Below are 20,664 nucleotides of genomic sequence, written 5' to 3'. Positions count from 1 at the left end.
ATGCGCAGCACTCTATGCACTTGCTCAGATTGTTGAAGGCTGCTCAGAGGTGTGTATTTATTGATACACTACTAAGAATTGCATTTAAAGTGATTAGTTAATGATCTTGGGATAGCACAAGGTCACCTTGATTATACTTTCTTCTGTTATTCTCTAGACTAAGTACTTAGCTTGCTCTCATCTCTTCTTCATTATAATAGGTGATGATTAAGAATATGAATCTAGTGGTGACAATGGTTCTGGATTGTATGGGACATCCTCATCCTGGAGTCAGATTCGCCTCCATGGAAGCAATTCGCATGTTTTTGCGTTTAATGCGTCCCCATTTTCAAGAACAATGTCATCACCAAGTAGTGCCAGCATTAACCAAAGCTATGGATGATGACAGTGTACAAGTGCAGGTCTGTATGTCCTACGATGATATGAACTCCTTTGGATGCTCGTATCATATGTCCCAAATTACAGTTGCAAAATTTTCTTACTGAACCTTCTCAATGGGCTTAACTTAAACTTTATTAGATTTAATCCCAGCTCTAACTTTACTATCTTCATATTTTTCTAGGTCAGTGTCATATACACGGTCTGGAGCTTCCTTGACGTTGGCACGCCTGAATATTTGACACTTTACATCCATGGATTACACAATAATTTGCTTCAACTGTCGTCACATACTGTTGAGACGGTACGTATTGTAGACTAAGTGCAAGAGAAATCATATCATTTTCTTGAACAATGAACAGACAATATTACGAACACATTTAAGGGAAACAACCATAATTTCCAAGTTCCCAATATAATTATCCCCGCCTCCTTTATAAATTCAAAGCTTGTTACTCCCTTGAATGTCCTTGAGGTCTTTACTTGCCTGATTTATTTTTTTTGTTTTTGACATGAAAGGTCCAAAAATCAGCGTCACTTGTACTCGATCGTTTGCCTAAGCATTTTAAGGTATTACCTAGTAATTCTGCTTCAACTTTTATTAAGAGTATGTTGTATTAAGCTGGTTATATATTTATTAATATTAACATTACTTCAACAGGAGTTCTATGGGAACAACTACGAATCTATTAAACCACTTTGGAAAGCTTCCCTGGTAGAAGCAAATTTTCCAAGTAAAGATGTAGAGATGATCATGTCAATGCGCAAACCTGGCAGTTCGGTATTTCCAAAACAGGTCTTCCACCAGTTATACCAAATGGATTCTATACATCTCACTGAACTTAGAGCTTATTGTTTATTCGTTTCCTATTTTTCTATTTAGAACTTAGAGATTATGGAAGCAGTTCTGTCATTACAAGGATCACAAGAGGATGATAAGGATACAATTACGATCTACAAGCTAGAGGTATGTGTTGTTGAGAATATCGTTAACTAATAAAATGGTGTTCTCTCTAATAGCTTAATCTTTTAGATGAGATGGTCACACACTTCAACATGTTATCAGAGCAGGCAGAGGCCTTGGGATCAAATCTCTTCGCCACCTTTCAAATTAAAAAGAATTTCCACGTGCTAATCAGTCAGACATTCTTTCAAGATTGGTCTCTCGATATTTCTTGATCTCATTGCAGGCTATTAGTGTAATTTGTGAGGACAGAGGGAAAGATTTTCTTCCTTGCACCAGCATTGTCATGCCCCTTTTGTTTCAATGTGCTCAACTCGAACCTGATAAAATCATATTATCTCCAGATTCAGACCATACTTGTTTAGCTGATAATAGGTACGCCTTTTTGTCTGATCATTGCTCTGAGTGATCGCCTTTTTATGTACATTATAACATCTTGCAGTATACACAGAGTCAAGGTTGGCAATTCAACGATATGTATAAAAGAAAGTTCCCTAAAGAAGAAAGCTTTAGCATGTAAAGCCCTAGTCATGGTTGCTTACAAATCGGAGGAAGAGTTTTACCCATGGATTTTCCAGGTTGTCACACTTGGACTTCTCTCTTTTTAGTTCTTTCTACCCGTGCTTTTGATCGCGAACTGAAAATTTGACAAGTGGTTTCAGTGGCCTAATGCTTGATAAATGATACAGACTGCTTCAATTTTATTTCCACTTTTGAAATTCCATTTCAAAGAGGTCAGGTTCCATACAGTTGAAGGTGAGATTTCTCAGGATTTCACATAGTTAATTTCTCCGTCTTTTATAACTATCTGATCACCGCCAAGACTTTTTAATTTGTAATGTTTATAGCGATGAAGCACCTTTTGCAATCTGCTAAACTGGCAGATGAGAAAGGGATTGCTCCAGGTGAAAGCCATTCGAATTTCAAGCAGTTTTCGGACAGTATAATACTGAATTTGGTGGAAGCTTTGCATGAGGTTTACTTTTAACATTAAGCTTCTTCTATTTCGATAATGAGAAAGTAACACTTTGATTTCTATATAATGCAGGAGCAGCCTGAAACAAAGATATATGTACATATGTTGAATACATTACGACTGTGCCTTCAGGTTCGTGATCTTTAAACACTGCTTATTTGTTTTGATCCAAAGTTTTCAGTGTTTCACTATGAGCTAGGTATGAAGTTTTTGGAACTGTTGCCTTTAAGTCTATTGCTTAAAATGTTCCATTAGTATCATCAAAGTGAGAAACTAGCAATGGTGACAAAAATCGAGTTAGAATGGCAAAATAGGATTTTTCAGGTTGTAAATGGTCCTTGTGTTTCTTCTTTCAGATATGTGGACCACTTCTCAATGAAGATCAGCTTCGTCCGGTCGTGGATGAGATAAAGCATGTCATTACAGAAAATTTAAATAGCCAAGGAGAACTCACAGAGAGAGAAAAAACAGAAGACTTCGATGCTGAGGAAGCTGAATTGCTGAGAGGGGAAAAACATCGACAAGATCAAATATTTTTCCTTGTATGTTCTATTTTAAAACAGGAACTAAAGTGATACACTGTTGTCTTTATATATTCAAGCATTTTCGCTTTGGTTCTGCTGTTATTCTTGAACAGGCTGGTCTCATATTACGTAGACTAATCGAATCATTCAAGGTTGTTTTCTTGCCTTACTTTGACGAGCTATCATTATATCTGATTCCGATGTGGGTAAGTTCATTGACACTATTGTAACATGACGTTAGTTTATCATTATTCATATCTAGCATATCTTATTGTTTCCGATTTTTGTTAAGGGCAAAGAAATGACAATTCAAGAGAGATGTACATCAATATATATCTTTGATGGTCTTGTGAAGCATTGCTCTGAAGCAGCTCTAAAGTGAGTTTAATTTAATATTGAAAACATTCCTAGATTAGGTGTAAATTATTAATTTCATAATCGAACTATTGACAATCTTAAAAACACTCATTTCTTTGACTAACTAAACTTACACTTCTGATCTTGCTACGTGACCGAAATACATCCCTAATTTAGGGGTGCTTTCAACACTCCTCTATGAAATATGGCAGATCAGAGATGTATCTAAGTTTAATCTGGTCAAGTAAATGTGTGTTTCTAAGACTATCAATAATTCAAGAACAAAACGAACAATTTGTGTCAAGTTTAAGAGTGTTCTTGAATCAAACCAAAGACATTTTTTATTCAATTTCGTATAGTTAATTTAGTTTCACTTTTTAAGATTCTATGTGGTGGAAAACATCTTGCTACAGAAGAAACAACAAATTGTATGATTAATCTGTTGAGGAATCTTCTTAAAGAACTACCACCAGACACTTTGACATCAGCATGGTCATTGATATTGCCTCAGCAAGAAATGGAACTAAAAGCCATTTTATTTCCTGGAATACTTCATGTGATACATTCTCACAACAAAATATTTTATGTGCTTGACACTAACACCAATGAAAGTTCTCCCCCTTCCTCTTTACCTTCAACAATTGTCAAAATTCTTGAAGAAGAACTCCAGAAAAATAGTACTATTGTTGCACAAATGTAACTTATAAACCATAAATTGTTTCTTTAATTAAGTTTTGTATCATTTTTAAGTATACTAGATGATACTATAGTTGATTTGTGGGGATTTGAATATGTAATTACCATAATTAGACTATCTATTTTATATCTTTTTAGGATTTATCTAGCCATTTGAAATTTCTTTATTATAAATTTTCTTATGTTGAAATTCAAATTGTGAAATATAATTTAAATAATAATATATTAAAATTAAGCAAGTCAAAAAACCTTAAGAACCTAAAATCTGAACCTGACGGCATAAACCATAAACCCTGAGTTTGGTGTGAAAGATAACTTTAAATAGTCCTGCGATTAAATTATAATGTCACTAAATTTGTTGTTTGATTGGCAATTTCGTGATAACTTATCTCATGACTAATAATTAATACAAGGATAAATTATCCCTTCCCTTGGATGGTACAATAATCCCGAGACAACTTATCACGAGATAAAATGACTAAATGACAAAACTATCCATTTAAACACTTTTTATACGTTATTTTTCATATTCATGAACGGTATTTTTGTAAGCATATATGTTGTTCTTAAGATCTATTATTTTGAATACAACAAACCAAAAATTCAATAAAAAATAATATCAATATAACTTATTACATCATCACTAATTCCATCATAACTTGAATTCAAACCAAACGACTGCACCTTAGAGCCCAAAAAATAAACTCAAAACTCAAAATCATAAACCCTAAACCTTAAACCTTAGGCCTCAACCTTAAAGTCTAAACCATAAACCCAAAACTCAAAAGCTTGGGGCCTAAAACCTAAGATTTACGATTTATGGTTTAGGATTTAGGATTTAGACTCTAAGATTTATATTTTAGGGGTTATAGTTTATAGTTTTGACTATAAGATTTAGGATTTAAGATTTATAATTTTAGAGTTTAGGACTTATGGTTAAGTGCTTAGAGATTAAGATTTATAATTCATGTATAAATTAAATGGGAAAATTTTTAAAACAACAATATTTTAGCTTTTAGTGGGACTCCTTAGCAACAGTTTCATTATTTATTAAAAATGTCATTATTTTAGTTTGTTAAGGGATTAGTTATGTATTTATTTTATTTTGATTAATTTGAAAGAATACAAATAATTAATAACATAACAGAGAAAATCATGGAACAAAAAAATTCAAAAAAGGCAAAAAAGATTTTAAATACAAATCAGTTATGTTTTGAAAAGAGCATAAATAGTCATCTTTCCGTCGAGCGTTTTTTTGCTTTCTTCTTAAGAACATAAAAAAAAAATTAAAATAATTTAGTTTGTCTTTCGAATAATTCATCTGATAACTTTCAAAACTTCTTCAAGTTGAATATGACATATTTTTGAAACAGAATTTTTCAAAATTGACAACTATAAATTTGTCGCATCCAGTGAACAATCGAAAAACAATCAGGTATTTTGTTCGATTTTTTTATTTGTTTGGATGAGATATTCGTATATGTCGAGTACACGAGTGCTATTTTTTTTTCTTGATTGAATCAGTGAAATCTTTGTATGCATTGGAATTTATAGCTTTTTTCGGATGTTTTGTATCCAAATTATGATGTATAACGAATGAAATTGTTTTTTTTTAGTCTAGTAGCTGTTTTTTTGTTTGAATGCATACAATAATATGTATCCCATTAAGTTAATGTAACTAATCAATCATGAACTATATGTTGAATACAACAATATATGAATACAAAAGTGAGATGAAAATACAAAGTTATAAATACAAAGTGAGATTGAATATAAAGTTGTGAATACAAAAGAAATACTCTCTTCATTTGAAATACAAAGTGACTTTGAAAGGTAAAACACAAACTAATGGATCATGAATTATATATTGAATACAACAATATATGAATACAAAAATGAGATGAAAATACAAAGTGAGATTGAATATAAAGTTGTGAATACAAAAGAAATTAAATACTCTCTTCATATGAAATACAAAGTGACTTTGAAAGGTAAAGTAGGCACATAAAATACAAAACTTGTTGGTATACAATTAGGTTGAATACAAAACAAAAGAGAAATACAAACTTGTTCACATATAAATTGAGATTGAAATACAGAATGAATACCCAATAAAATACAAAATTGTTAGCATACAGTTAGGATGAATACAAATTAAGAAGGAAATACAAACATGTTGGTATACTAATTGAGATTGAAATACAATGCAACCCTTGGGTAATACACAAATCAAATGAGGGAAATTCCCCAAAATTTTGAATATTATTTGGTATACCTCTAGTAATTCTGATTGAATCAGTCATTGTAGACAATCAGATACTTTTCCCAAAATCTAAAACCCTAAAAGCAAATTTCGATATTATCAAATTTTAAAATGTATTAAATATCAAACAAAATAAACATATATATGAATTTCTAGAATCTACAAAATCTGAAAAATTAAAAGAAAATCACAAAAAAAAATTGAACATAATAAATATATGATGAATATTTAAACAAAATCACATAAAAATTGGAAAATTCGACTGAAAATCCGTAATGTATAGAATCAGTGATTTAAACATCAAATAAAAAAAAATCAAAATTGATAATGGAAATTACCTTGCCAACCAAGAAATCTGCTTGAATTAATAAAGAGATTTCGTTTAACAATAAAGAAAATTTCTTGATGAACAACAATTTAGCACCTTGAAGAAAGATAAACTTGAAACATGAAAGGTGTGAAAGAAACGTGAAAGTTGGGGAAGAAACGTGAATGGTGGTGAAAAAAGGTTAATGGTATTGGTTTAATTTATTTTTTTCACTTTAAACGATTATTGGTATATAATTTGGTCTAATATAGGACTCTTTCCATAAATAAAATTAATTTAAAATACTAAAATCTGAATACATATTATTTTATAAAAATATTGTCATTCTGCCATTTTAAATAAATATTTTAAAGTGTTGTTATTTTGACTAATTATGTTAGATATTATGACTTAATTGCTAATTTTCCCTAAATTAAAATATAGGGTTTAGGCCCAAGGTTCATAAGATTTTATGATTTATCAAAAGCCAATTTGAGGTCAATCTTTAAGCACAATTGAACCAAACCCATTTGAACCCAAAATAAATTTGAACGGATTGATCAACTTCGTGATTTTTTTCTACACTTTTGACTCTTCATCACCTTTCTACAATTACAATTGTTTCACAAATCCTTTTTTTAAAATCTTTCAAACATAATTATAAAAAGTATCTTTGTAAATCCATTCTATTTCCTAATCCCTTTCATAAAACAAATAATCAAAATAGCCTCAGAAGGAAGGCAGTAGTATAGTCAAAATCATTATTTTGATCATTAACGCAAAACTACTCATCATCGGCAAAAAAATAATAATTAAAAGAAACAAAAAAACAATTATTATTGTAATGCTTGCAAGTTTTGCAATTTTCCTAATTCAAAATTATTGACTATAGATTTTGATAATGTATTTCTCAAAATTGTTGTGTGAAATACATGAGTAAAATTTTGACTATCAATAATTTTGACATGAGTAAAATACATCTGAACTCAAAATTCAAAATACATTTCAAAACTCAAAATTAAGAGTCAAATTTGAGCATAAAATTTAGGACTTGAAATCTAAACTCAAAATTTGAAAGCATATACCTTAGGGCATAGACCCTAAACCTTAAGAGCCTAAACTCTAAACATTATGTCCAAAATTATGAACCCTAAATCTTGAACCTTAAATCCCAGGTCATAAACCCTAAAATCTTAGAACTTAAACCCAAAACTCTAAACCTTAAAGCCTAAACCTTAAACCTTAAACCTTTAAATCCTAAATCTTAATGTTTAGGATTTATGATTTATGGTTTTAGATTTTAAAATTTAAGATTTAGAGTTCAGACAATATGGTCAAGAGTTTTAAGTTTTATGATATAAGATTTAGGCCTTAAAATTTGAAGTTTAGATTTTAACAATTAGAGGCTCTAAACTTTAAGATTAAAAATACAGCATTTGAACATTATAATAAATAATTATGTAGTACCCCAACGTCCAAATACACCACAAAAATTAGATGCAGAGGATAGCGAGGGGAACATTATTATAGCTTCACTTGCTAAAGTACCACACCATAAAAGTGTAATCCACAAAATATAATTAGCAAAGCATAGAACAATTAACAACAACATACCCAATAAAATCCCCACAAATCTACGCAAACCTTATCATTATCTCGTAAAAAAATAAAATAAAATATGAAATTCACTCAGTCCCTTAGATGTTCAATTAATTGCGATCATCTTCGCAAATCATTACAGGTCTGTAACTGTAAAAAAATTAATCATCATTGTTGTTTTCATATACAATGATTAGAATAAAATATATATAAAAAATTTTGATGAACAAACTCAGTCCCTTAGATGTTCAATTTTTTGCGATCATTTTCGCAAATCATTACAGGTCTGTAACTGTAAAAAATTACTCATCATCAAAAAACTATTATGAAAAAAATAAAAAAAAATTGTAGCTGCTCCAATTGTTCTCCACAGATTAAATTAAATGAAGAGAAAGATGAAAAAGGAACAACACACTTATTATTGCTTCAAGGGAACGAGTTGGTCAAAAATAAATTATTTCTTGCCAACCAGATTAAGGAAGCATATAACTCAAAATATATACACATACACACAAAAATAATAAATTTATTTAGAGTTTAGAAGATATATCACCATTGTTGAAGATTTCAATCGGCAGCTGCAGAAGAGAGAAATTGTTGTGTTTTGAAGTACACACAAAACTCAAAAACAAGAAAATTATCCATCTAGCTGGATATGATTATTATGCATAATGAATAAAGGAAACAGCTTAAGAGAAAAACTGGTCCGTTAGATCCCCTCTTTCAATCGCAATCTTCTATTTCTGCACAGCAAAGAAACACTTCTCAAATATATTTTACGAAAGATTTACCAGGTAAAATTGTACAAGCTCAAAATATGATGCAATTAATCTTGAGTCAGTTACCTGTTAAACCAGTGTTGCAGTTTTTTATATGCAAGGGGTAAATAAGGACCTTGAGCTCTGCATTTCCATATCCTTCTTGCACTTCTTGAATGTCCTTCACTGATTTTTCAAGAGACTCACCACATCGTTTCGTTTCAACCATCTTTAGAGTAAGAATATCTCCAACCATAGAAGGAATTGTTTCATATTGTATTGTATTGTAATATATTATATTGTATTGTGCCATATTGTATTACTTTAATGTATACTATGTTTGGATAGATTATACCGTTCCCCATCGTTATATAAATATCACACATCAACAATTTGATTGATAAATCAATAAGAAAAGTACGTTTTGGGTAGAGATACTATGAAAAGGTAGGTAAAGGTTAAAATTGAATTATAAAATAATAAGTAAAGACAAAATGAGAAGAAAATATTAAGGTAATGATGCGATCACACTGAAATTTTTGTCGTTGCCTAACAATGGATTTAAACGATACAATACAATAAAATTTAAGTAACAATCCAAACAAGTATTGTATTTAAACTAACTATACAATATAATGGGTAACTACCATCCAAACAAGGTGTTAATGTAAAAGCATACAGAATATCATATAATAAAGTTCATACGTCAATGCAATGGATCCATTGAATTTTTTTTTTGAAGTACACACAAAACTCAAAAACAAGAAAATTATCCACCTAGCTGGATATGATTATGCATAATTAACAAAGGAAACAGCTTAAGAGAAAAACTGGTCCATTAGATCCCCTAATTTGAGTATCAGAGGCTCTTTACAGTGGCATTTGAGCTTTCGCAGTCTGCTTGCCTTCTTGACCATGTAGTCTACTAGCTCATTAGTGAGAGACACTGTAGCCAAGGTCTCGATGCAACATATGTTTGTCGATGTCGGAGGAATGTGTCCATCAAAAGATGCAACAGGTTCAACATGTACATGCTTTAGCCTTGGCATATTCCAGATGGTCATCGGTAAAATTGTGCGACTGCCTACTGTTATTACAAGCAATACCTCTAGGTTTGAAAGGTTTGATATCCATAATGGCATAGATACCATATAGCCTTTGATTCCTGCCCAATAAAGGCTATGATGAATGCAAAGTCTCCGGTGCTCATAAAAGGAACTAGACAAATCAGTCTTCCCGGTGCTTGTTAGTTGCATAAACTTCTCTTCCTTAGACTTTGTCACGCAAAAATCATGTAACATATCATGAATGTGGCATGTTCTGACTCCTCCAGTGGACTTTCTCTTCCTCACCATTATCAAGCTTCTACCAATGAGATCATTCAGTAAACTTTCTACAGCAAGGTGTATACTTTCTACCTCTATGTTTGGCACCAATCCCTCAATAGTCCATAACCACTCCAAGTTCGAGAGTGGAATTTCTTCATCCTTCTGAAATGATGCAAAATATAGAAGGCAGGGTTTGAGATGATCAGGCAAGTGCTTGTAGCTCAGTTCTATAACCTCCATGCACTCTTTTGCACTAGTAACAGTATCTAACTTTATACTTTCTGCGATTCTTCTCCAACTTTCCTCATTTTTGCTTATCCCAGACAAAACTCCAGCAACCAAAATCACAAGGAGAGGTAGTCCTTTACACTTACTCGCGATGTTTGCTCCTACTTTTGATAGGTCTGGTGGGAAAGTTTGTTCCTTGAACAGCTTGATTCTCGTTAGTTCCCAACTTTCATTTTCATCAAGGAAACGAAGGTGAAGAGGTGCTCTATCAGGGTTAATTTCTGAAGCCACATCGCTGAGTCTGCTAGTTAATAAAATCCTGCTTCCGTTATTATCATCCGGGAAGCATCCTCTCAAGTCATCCCATGTGTCAACACTCCAAATGTCATCAATCTAGAGAAGGTACCTCTTCCTTTTTAAGAATTTCTGCAAAGCATCTGCTGGATAAGCTTGGGAAACACAACACTTAGCTTTGACATCGAAATGATGTTGTATGTTCTCATCATGATAAGCTTTCTTTGCTAGTGTAGTCTTTCCAAGACCAGGCATCCCTACAATAGACACAATATCTAAGTCCTTTGGCACTCTAGTGAGCCAGTCGATTAGCAAGTCAGTCTCGTCCTTAAAACCCACCATTACCTCATCAAGTTGTGTAGTCTCAACTACTTGTCTGACAGGATTTGGTGTTTGTTCTTCAATAGGGACTTCAACTTCTCGCGTAATCGTAGCATGGAACTCTTTCAAATGATCCCTTACAACCTTAGTTTCTGTTGTGATCTTACATAACAAATGTAGATACCAAACAGGATAATCTCCGGTAACCAGGCAATCAATTATGCATTCTGCCTGGTATGCTAGAGATATGACTTCTGTCCATAGATCATGTTTCTTCACCACCTCAAACTCATGTTTTTTCTTCTCAACTTCCTTCAAGAAGTATCTTAAGAGATATAACTCATCCTGAGCTTCTTCAATAAGATGCTTGACAACAGAATCACACTTTCCGTCTTGCAGCAGCTCTTTCAGATAGCGTAAGAGATAATCGATAAACCCCAATACATTTTGATGACACTACATCTTTCAGAATCACATCTTTTAGATCTTCCATGACATGTTCAATCTTTTTTAACAAGTCACTGAATACCGAGTTAACTTCTACTGCTTTGTCAACGGCGAAAGAGAAAGCAGCAGATACTACCTTAGCAATCAGACCTTCAATGCAAGTAAGTTTGTCACTCATTTTTTCCTGGATAACATATAAATCTTCAGGTGGACAAATGAGCAAAGTTACCAATTGCTTTGATGCTTCGGCAAGGCTTTTGATTTGATCCTTTTCAAGAGGAAGCATCAAAGAACATGCCTCACCGTTTGATAACTCCAACAAATCCTTGAAGATGAAATGAACAAAACCTTCAACAAATTCTATCACATCCCGGCTGTATTGGATTTGCAATTTAACTGAACCTCTTAGAGCTCTAGTATAGATTTCTGCAACGTGTGGCTCAATGGGCTTGATATGTTTCAAAACATGAGAGATTTGAAGTGTCAACTCAGATGCTGAATCTCCATCCATTTCTTCCACATAACAGAGGTAACATATGTATGCAGCATTCCCTGTGATGCCCTCAATATGATTAAAAAGAATTTTGGATTTCTCTACCTTCATGCTTGCATCTTTTATGAAATTGAGGAAGGTTTTTAGATATTTTAGACTTTCTTCAAGGACTTGAAATTCTTTCTTCAGAAGAACAAACTTGTCCAAATCTTTCTTGTTGAGGAGAAGATCCTTCACATTCTGAAGGATGTACTCAATGAATTTCTGAAACAATGGGCTGCATAAATTTGGTAAAGGCCACCTCCCTGGAACCAATGAAAGGAGAAACTCATAACCTTCTTTGACTTCAGCAGAAGATAAGTCTGCCCTTGGTCCCGAGACAGTGTCACCGACTTGCATTCCATGTGTCACGCCCCGAGCCTACACCCTGGGCGGGACCGGCACTCAGAGACCATTGGAACCCTTGGCCTGGCTTTCTTAACTCAGCGGAAACCTACTCAATTGAATAACTCGAAGCAATGCAATATTTCAAAACAACTTAACTTGTAAAAGTGTGGCCATAAGGCAACCCGAATCTCAAAATAGAATATTTACATATAAATATATAGATGAGAGACTCGAAACTAACTGACTGACTGTCTGTCTGTCTATGAAGCCTCTAAAAATACTGAGATGGATGTTGGGACAGACCCCGCAACATCCTAAAAGACAAAGACTAAGAACACAAAGTAATCGAGTCCTCCGGAATGCAAGGAGGCTCACCACTGACTCTGGAGTGCTCAGCTGGATCAACGACGAGCAGGATGCTGATCCGGGGTACCTGAATCTGCATCATCAAACGATGCAGGCCAACTGACATCAGTACATGGAATGTACGAGCATGCGAGCGGGAAAACCAAGGCACAACTTAAGCTTGAAAGGAAGTACAAGAGAACACTTACCTCGGCTCTGTACGACTCATGATTAACTGAACTCAATATATAAAGCAATAAGACACATGCAATATATACAGCTTGTAAAATAGTACAAACAACTTAACTTGTTAAAGATAAAACAATAACCACTCAACTGTACTGATATGAAAATAATATAACTTATGTGGGAGGTTCTTTAACCGACAACCATCACTATGAGCCCTAGTGATGATACAACGCTTTACCTCGCGTTGCCCGAGGACCATCCTATACCTTGCCGTGATATAGGAAGCTAACTTTACTTAGTGGATCCACTAGCTTAACTTTCGTGATCATCTAAAAAGTATGATCCGAGAAATCCCATGATGGCGCATGGTTCTTATGGAGAGTTGAGTTATTCAGAACTCGTGTCCCCAATTTGGTGCTCGATACTACTCCCAAAAATACTTTGGCTCATAAAAGTCTTTAAATGCATCTTTCTTTAGTTGAGATAATTACTCAAAACTTAGCCCAAAGGCTCTTTTGGAAAGCATGGTTCCCCTCTTACTCAAATGTAATAACAGTTATAAACTCCTTTGGGAATACTTAGTTCCCTAATAGTCTTTTGAAATGAACTCAACTTACAACTCTTGGCTTAACTTGAACTGAGACTCTTACTCGACTTGAAACTTGAGGCTCTTACTTGACTTGAGATCTATACTCTTTTACTTGACTTCTAACTTCACTTGACTAGGGACTATCCTTCCTTGAATCGGAATTATGAATTCAAGTTGTTTGATCACATGCTATGGAGGGATTCTTGAACGCTTTGACGTCCTTTAGAGTGTCGGAACACAACTATAAATCATAGGTAGAATACTTTGGAACTTGCTTGAGGAAGTGAGAAAAGGAATGGGGAAACTTGACTGAGACTTCAGATTTTGGGTGACGCAGACGGCACCTACGGAAGCCATCGACGGACCGTAGATAGACCTACGGTCCGTACTGCAGGTCCGTAGATCGCGTCAGCGAGTTTTCCCCAAAAATCGATTTTTGAAAAAAAAATCTAAGTGCTGACCTACGGTCCTGACTTACGGTCCGTGGATCGATCTACGGACCGTAGGTAGGGCCCGTAGATCGATGCCCCAAAAACCCAACTTCTGTCACAATCGACGGTTGACCAGTACGGACCGTCGATTGATCTACGGTCCGTAGGTCAGTCCCGTAGATGGGGATCGACAGCCCAGAACTTCTGCAATTCGATGGTGGATCAACTCAAAAGGGTCATAACTCTTAGCATCGTAATTCCCTCAACATACACTGGGTATCAAAGTAAAATATACGACCAGATCACGTCTCACAACGAACAAATAATTCAACAACACCAACAACAACTAACAACCTCAACACTTCAATAACAATTTCCAATCTCTTCTCAAATCATGGAATAGACTTGGTGTGTGTGGGGGAAAGGATCAACCCACACGAAAAACTCACATACCTTGATAGGGATCACCCCCGACGAAAGTCCACCACGATCTTTACTAAGCTTCTCTTTCTTCTCTTCTTCTTCTTCTCCTTCTTCTTTTCTTTAAACTCAAGAACCCTAACTCTTCTCTTTCAAAAAGGGACAAAAATGATCCAATGATCATCCTAACTCAACAATAAGAGCTCAAAATAAATAATTTGTGAAAGGACCAAAATGCCCTTAAATTTCCGGACGGATTTCCCTTCCAACTTCCCAACTTCTACAGGGCATAACTCCGTCATACAAACTCGGAATTGAGCAAACTCGGTGGCGTTGGAAAGATCTTTCCAAGGACTTCGCAACCATAACTGGAAATACTCCTAACTCATCCTGAGCTAGGAGTTACGACTACTCAAAGTTGGCCAAAAACTCATGTTTTTCCACACTTAGCCAAATTTCCAGATTTTTAATTTATTTTCCAAATTTCGATCTTCTTCGAAGCCACTTCAAATTGTCGGATGTTACACCATGTCCGCGCAATCTCCCATCCTTAATCCTTCCTTTTTGAGTTGCCCAAAACAAAAAAGTACCAAGAAATCTCCTCTCTATTTCAGACATTTGTTTTCCAGCAGAATTTCCTCCGAGTGGATATACGTCGACAGCTCTGCAAGCAAAGAGATTAAAAGCAAATCACATTCTAGGACAAACAAGAAATTAACACAGAATTCCTTTATATGTTGATTGCACTCTTCCTCTTGTATCAGAACATTATGCTTGATTGTAACTAACAAACAGATAATATTTAAGAAAAAGATGTGTGTGATCACAAATAACAAAAACTGTTTGGTTGCACTAAATGTTTTCGGGAAAATGTGAAGTTATATCTGAAAGTCACAATGCATACTCTTAAACTCTACACAACTAGGGGAATGAGGAAAAAAGTCACCAGGAAAAACAATAACAGAAAAAGAACTGGTTCCAAAGAGTTCTGATTGTCTACTACTTACTTTTGCCTAAACTAGTTACCCTTTGTTAATCCAAGCAAGTGAAATTGTACTGATACTAGGGTCAACCTTCAATATTTCCTAGAGAATTGTCACGATTTGTTTTTTTGATGCTCAAGACAAAATAATGACTTTATATATCAATTCTACTAATGTGATTTTGATTGTCAGGTAGTTTGTTTCAAAATAGTTATTACAATATAAATATTTCCCTTTTTGAAGTTTGTATTAGTTTAATAATTATTATTTATTTAATAGCTAATTTTTATGCTATAAGTATTTTTATTAATGCAAATCTCTCTCTCTCTCTCTCTCTATATATATATATATATATATATTTGTGTAGATATTTGTATTTAAATTAATGTATTATATATGTCACGAATGTATTATCAAGTTAACAAGATCTTCTAACTTCAATATATATTATTTTAAAATGTTCCGAGTTCATTTTAAAAAAAAAAAAATCTCACAACAAATTTGAAAATTTGTGAAGATATATGAATCATTTAAATTTTATCATTTACAAAATACTTTTTATATTCAGTAATATGAATAAACATTTTCATTTTGTCCCTACACTAAATTAGAATCTAATAACTATAAAAAAAAATAGTAACATTAATTAAAATCTTATTTATTTATGTAAGTATAAAATTTATTAGAAATTCAGCTATTGCACATTAATTCTTTAGTTATAACATTATAAATTCTCTTCGTTATTACTAATTATTGCAAACGTTATTCACACTCTTTTACATTCTTTAGTTATAGTATTATGAATTCTCATAGTTATTACATTAATTATTTCTATCTTTCATCTTTCTTTATATGTTGTTGACCAATAATTTTTTATATTATTATACCACCCATATATATGTGATAACACGGTGTTATTTTTCCTTGGATGAATTATGCTTAGTTGAATAAATTGAAAATCGTTTACAAGTATATGAACTATATCTTTGTTGGGTGTAAGATAAACATGTCATTAAAAATATATGATTTCACAGATAGAATATATTCTTTAATTTTAATTTTTAGTTTTACCGGTAAAAAAAAGGACACTTTTCTCAGTTAACTAGGACAGTTAGGACAGTCAGATAACTATCTTTGATTTATGTACACAATCAATCGAGAAGTCAAATGTGACATCTTGCAAGTTGATAACTAGGAAGAAGCTTAAAAATTTGAAATTTTCATTTTTGGAACGAATTTTAAAGTTCTGGAAATTTGGTTAAGTATGGGAAAAATGTGAGTTTTTAGTCAACTTTGACCAGCCATAACTCCTAGCTCAAGATGAGTTAGGTGTATTTCCAGTTATGATTGCGAAGCTTGTGGAATGATCTTTCCAACGCCGCCAATTTTACTCGATTCTAAGTTCATATGAGTGAGCTATGCCCTTTGGAATTTGGGCAGTTGGCAGGGAAGTCCGTCCGGAAATTTTAAGGGTATTTTGGTCTTTTCCCTAGCCATTTCTTTTGGGTTATATTGAGGTGTTAGACTGATTTTAAATCAGTTTTTCCTTTTTTAAAAAAGAGTGAGAGTTAGGGCTTTTGAGAGAAGAGAGAAAGAAGAGAAAGAGAAGAAGGAGCAAGGTTTCGTCAAAGATCGTCGTGGATATCGTCGGGGGTGATCCCTACTAGGTATGTGAGTTCATAGTGTTGGGTTGGTTCTTTCCCCCACATGCCAAACTCGTTTAATTTCGAGAAAAGATTGATTGTGTTTGTTGAAGTTGTTGGTTGTGTTTGTTGAAGTTGTTGGTTGTGATTGTGTTGAGGTCCTTGTGGATTTGAGACATGTTTTCGGTTGTGTTTTGAGTTGAAATCTATTGTATGTTGAGGGGTTTATGATTCTAAGTGTTTGGGGCTGGAACCATTGAAGGTAAGGAGGTTTAGAGTTGGAAAAAATGAAGGAGAAAAGTCAAAATTTCGGGGAAAAGGGCTGGGGCGTCGCGCCAGCCAGCGCGCCCCAAAAGGGGCTCTGAAGCCCAGCCCTTGGGGCGGCGCGCCTAGCAGAGCGCCCAGCAGGCCTCTTTGAGGTCTGAAGGCTGGCGCTCCGCGCCTCTCAGAGCACCAATGACACCAAGTTCTCCCTTTCATTCCCTACTTTCTCATACATGTTCCTTGGTAATGTACCTATGTTTTATAGTTGTTTTCACTACTCTAAGGTACATCCAAACATCCCGAATTTATCCGTAAACATGAGATTATTACCCTCGAATCCGTACTCCAATTCGAGGAAAGTTAGATCAAGTCAAGTGAAGTTAGAAGTCAAGTTTAGGAGTTAGGAAGCAAGTCAAAGCAAGTCTTTAACGCTTTTCGAGAGTCTTTATTGAACGTTTTAAATTCGTTGTAAGGCTCAAGTTTCAAGTCAAGTAAAGAGTATTGAGTTTCAAGGTAAGCCAAGAGTATAGAGTTGAGTTTCTCAAAAGTTATTAGGGAACTATGTATTCCCAAAGAAGTTTCTAAATGTTTTTACATTTGAGTAAGAAAGGAACTATGTTTCCAAAAGAGCCTTTGGGCTAGTTTTCAAGAAAAAGGAACATCGATTCCAAGTGAGCCTTTGGGCTAGATTTTGAGTAATTATCTCAAACTAAAGAAAGTTGTGTTTAAAACACTTATGAGCTAAAGTATTTTGGGAGTAGTATTGAGCACTGAATTGGGGATGCGAGTACATAGTTACTCAACTCTCCATAAGAACCATGTAGCCAAACATGGGATTTGACGGGTCATACTTTTTAGATGATCACGTAAAGTTAAGCTAGTGGATCTACTAAGTTAAGTAAGGTCCTATACCACGGCAAGGTATAGGATGGTCCTTGGGCAACGCGAGGTAAAACGTTGTACCATCACTAGGGCTCATAGTAGTGGTTGTCGGTTAAAGAATCTCCCACTAAAGTTATATTACTTTTATATAAAAGTAAAGTTGAGTTTGTTATTGCTTTAATCTTTAACGAACTAAGTTGTTTACAATGTTTTACAAGTTTTATATATATTGCATGTGTCTTATTGCTTATATTGAGTTCGGTTATTCATGAGTCGAGCAGAGCCAAGGTAAGCGTTCTTTTGTACTCCTTTCAAGCTTAAGTTGTGGTTTAGCTTTCCATCTCGCATACTCATACATTCAACGTACTAATGCCAGTTGGCCTGCATCTTATGACGATGCAGACACTGTTGACACCCAATTTTGGACCTCCACAATATATATTAACCATCGAGCTTCTTAAAACTCAAAACGATTTGAAATAATTAATTTTTATAAAGTTCAAAATATTTTCTAGTTATTTTTAATCAATTTTGTCATTTTTATAATTTTAGATAATATATATTTTTTATATAATTAGTATATTTTATGAATATTCAAAAATCGTCTCAAAATAGATTTTAAATTTAATTGAATATTTGGTTAATTAGTTTAGTTATATAATAATTTACATTCTTGAAATAATTAGTTTATAATTAAGTTAACTATTTTATTTCGTTGAGTTAAGAAGCTCATTGATTAATTTGTATTAATTGGTTTTATCTCAAGTTTGGCCAATTCATCGTGTAATATTTTTTCCATAATAATTTAGAGGTCTCCAAATGTTGACAAACTAACAGCAACAATGATTGGGCCCTTTTTATCTCAATCAACCCAAATCCCCAACCCCATTCACGTTCCAGCCCACCAAGATTTCCCATTTTTCTAATTTTAATTCCTAGTTACAGCAGCCCACACTTTTCATTCCAACCGACCCATCCAGACCAGCCCAATAACCTTTGACCCGGCCCAAATCCTTGTCCAAAAGAGGACCCAACATGAAATTTCCAGAAGCAACATTCATCAGCAGATAGAGACCAAAACAGAGCAACTTTCCAGACGCTAACAACGATCAAATGGAAAGCAACAACGACGTTGATTTTTTCAAGCGATTTCAAACGGACATAGACGGAAAGCAATCTGCTACGTTTCCTCTGCCTTCTCCCCTCAAATCGTACAGTAGCAGAAGCATGCGTCTGCCCCATTTGCTCTTCCGGAATGGGGCGAAACCTCAAGGAAAAAGGTGTTTAACCGAAATGGTGAAAGAATTTTGAATTTGAATTTTTGAAATGGGCTTCTGAATCCGATTTTTTCACCCGAATTCCCTCCAAAATCTGCCCTAATTTCCCTTCTACAAAACACTTATTATTCACTATTGAAGAGGGGGAGAACGTTAGACACAGGGGTTAGATTTTTTGGGAGGAAAATTTTAATTTAGAAGAGATATAGGTTGGCCAGAATTTACCCACGAAATATAGCTTACAAAGGTTTGAAATAGTTGACTTTATATTTTGAAAAATTATTGGAAGACTCTCTAGTTCAAGAGTTTCGGAAAGTTTATTATTCGGGTTTCATTTGGATTCTCTTGGTGCGTTGTTCGAGCTTTGAATTCATGTGGCAGAGAAGTCGAAATCAAGCTCGTATCTGTCCCGGAACACTGCTCCGAAGAAGGTAATTCCGCCTCTCCTTACATTCTATTTTGGTATAATGTGTTGTATGTCCGAGCTTTACTAACAGGTCCTACTATTGATGGCGTTTGGTATTCTCCTTCCCGAATCTTTACTTAAGTGTTATTGCATATGTATTATTCATTTATATTGTGTTTAAGCTTCAAGTGTGTCTTTATTCTCTAATTTTCAAAGTTACAGCAAAAAAAAAAAAAAAAAAACCCTTTTTTATGCTCCATGTCTTTTGAAATTTGTTCAGACTAGTACATGTTGTAATATGAACAGTTGAAAGTATTTGTTTGAAGGAACACTTTTGCTTGAATAATGTGGTGTGATGCTTGTCCTTCTTTGAATCATTGTAGTCATGGCTTAAGCATTTCTTCAAAGTGATCTTATCTTTGATGATCTCGTTGGTTGTAGTTAGAATTTGGATGATAATTTAGCACTTTATTTAGTTTCTATACAAATCTATTCTATGCCCTCTTGAGGACAAAGCTAGGGCGAGCATTAGAGTTTTCTCCTGTTAAGTTTTGAAGTTGGATTGTTATTCGACTTCTGCAAAAGGCATAGTGGCATGCCCTCCCTTCCTCCCAGCATGTCCTAGAGATGACATTAGGAGTAGCATGTGATTATCATTTTTCTTTACTTAATTTTATTTTTATTTATTTAATCTTGGCTGTCCATGATCTCTTATTATTCTAACCCTTAAGCTCATCCTATGATTTGATTATTGTTGCCTACTATGTGCATTTAAGTAGTTGATTAGTTTTGGTCAGTTTGAGCATATTTTAGATTGCAGGCATAAATGGGTTATCTAATATGCTTTCCAATAGGGTCCCTTGACATTTTGTAAATTCTTGATTGCAAATTTTTCCTTATTGGTAGTAACAAATT

At 33.9% G+C, this 20,664-nt stretch overlaps 1 protein-coding gene and 4 non-coding genes across 5 annotated transcripts in view; 1 reads left to right on the top strand and 4 right to left on the bottom strand.

The window, feature by feature from the left end:
- The first annotated feature begins 449 nt into the window (after nt 1-449).
- Nucleotides 450-20,664, top strand: part of LOC125860300 (uncharacterized) — a 48,591-nt gene continuing 28,376 nt past the window's right edge. The window contains exons 1-10 of the mRNA XM_049540232.1: nt 450-464; nt 563-682; nt 898-948; nt 1,040-1,174; nt 1,262-1,345; nt 1,569-1,717; nt 1,785-1,920; nt 2,032-2,098; nt 2,191-2,318; nt 2,391-2,450. Of these exons, the coding sequence (XP_049396189.1) occupies nt 450-464; nt 563-682; nt 898-948; nt 1,040-1,174; nt 1,262-1,345; nt 1,569-1,717; nt 1,785-1,920; nt 2,032-2,098; nt 2,191-2,318; nt 2,391-2,450 (945 nt within the window). The remainder of the gene's footprint in view (nt 465-562; nt 683-897; nt 949-1,039; nt 1,175-1,261; nt 1,346-1,568; nt 1,718-1,784; nt 1,921-2,031; nt 2,099-2,190; nt 2,319-2,390; nt 2,451-20,664) is intronic.
- LOC125854041 (small nucleolar RNA U83) lies at nt 7,191-7,265 on the bottom strand. The gene has a single exon (XR_007445335.1). It is a non-coding gene; the product is annotated as a small nucleolar RNA U83 (small nucleolar RNA).
- On the bottom strand, nt 7,922-8,057 carry LOC125854070 (small nucleolar RNA snoR136). The gene has a single exon (XR_007445361.1). It is a non-coding gene; the product is annotated as a small nucleolar RNA snoR136 (small nucleolar RNA).
- Nucleotides 8,149-8,222, bottom strand: LOC125853994 (small nucleolar RNA SNORD25). Its single transcript, XR_007445293.1, has one exon. It is a non-coding gene; the product is annotated as a small nucleolar RNA SNORD25 (small nucleolar RNA).
- Nucleotides 8,291-8,364, bottom strand: LOC125853996 (small nucleolar RNA SNORD25). The gene has a single exon (XR_007445295.1). It is a non-coding gene; the product is annotated as a small nucleolar RNA SNORD25 (small nucleolar RNA).

This window comes from Solanum stenotomum, chromosome 1, assembly GCF_019186545.1.
Source record: "Solanum stenotomum isolate F172 chromosome 1, ASM1918654v1, whole genome shotgun sequence".
Classification (NCBI taxonomy): Eukaryota; Viridiplantae; Streptophyta; class Magnoliopsida; order Solanales; family Solanaceae; genus Solanum; species Solanum stenotomum.
Note: the sequence above shows the minus strand (reverse complement) of the source record. Positions and strands in the feature narration are given on the sequence as shown.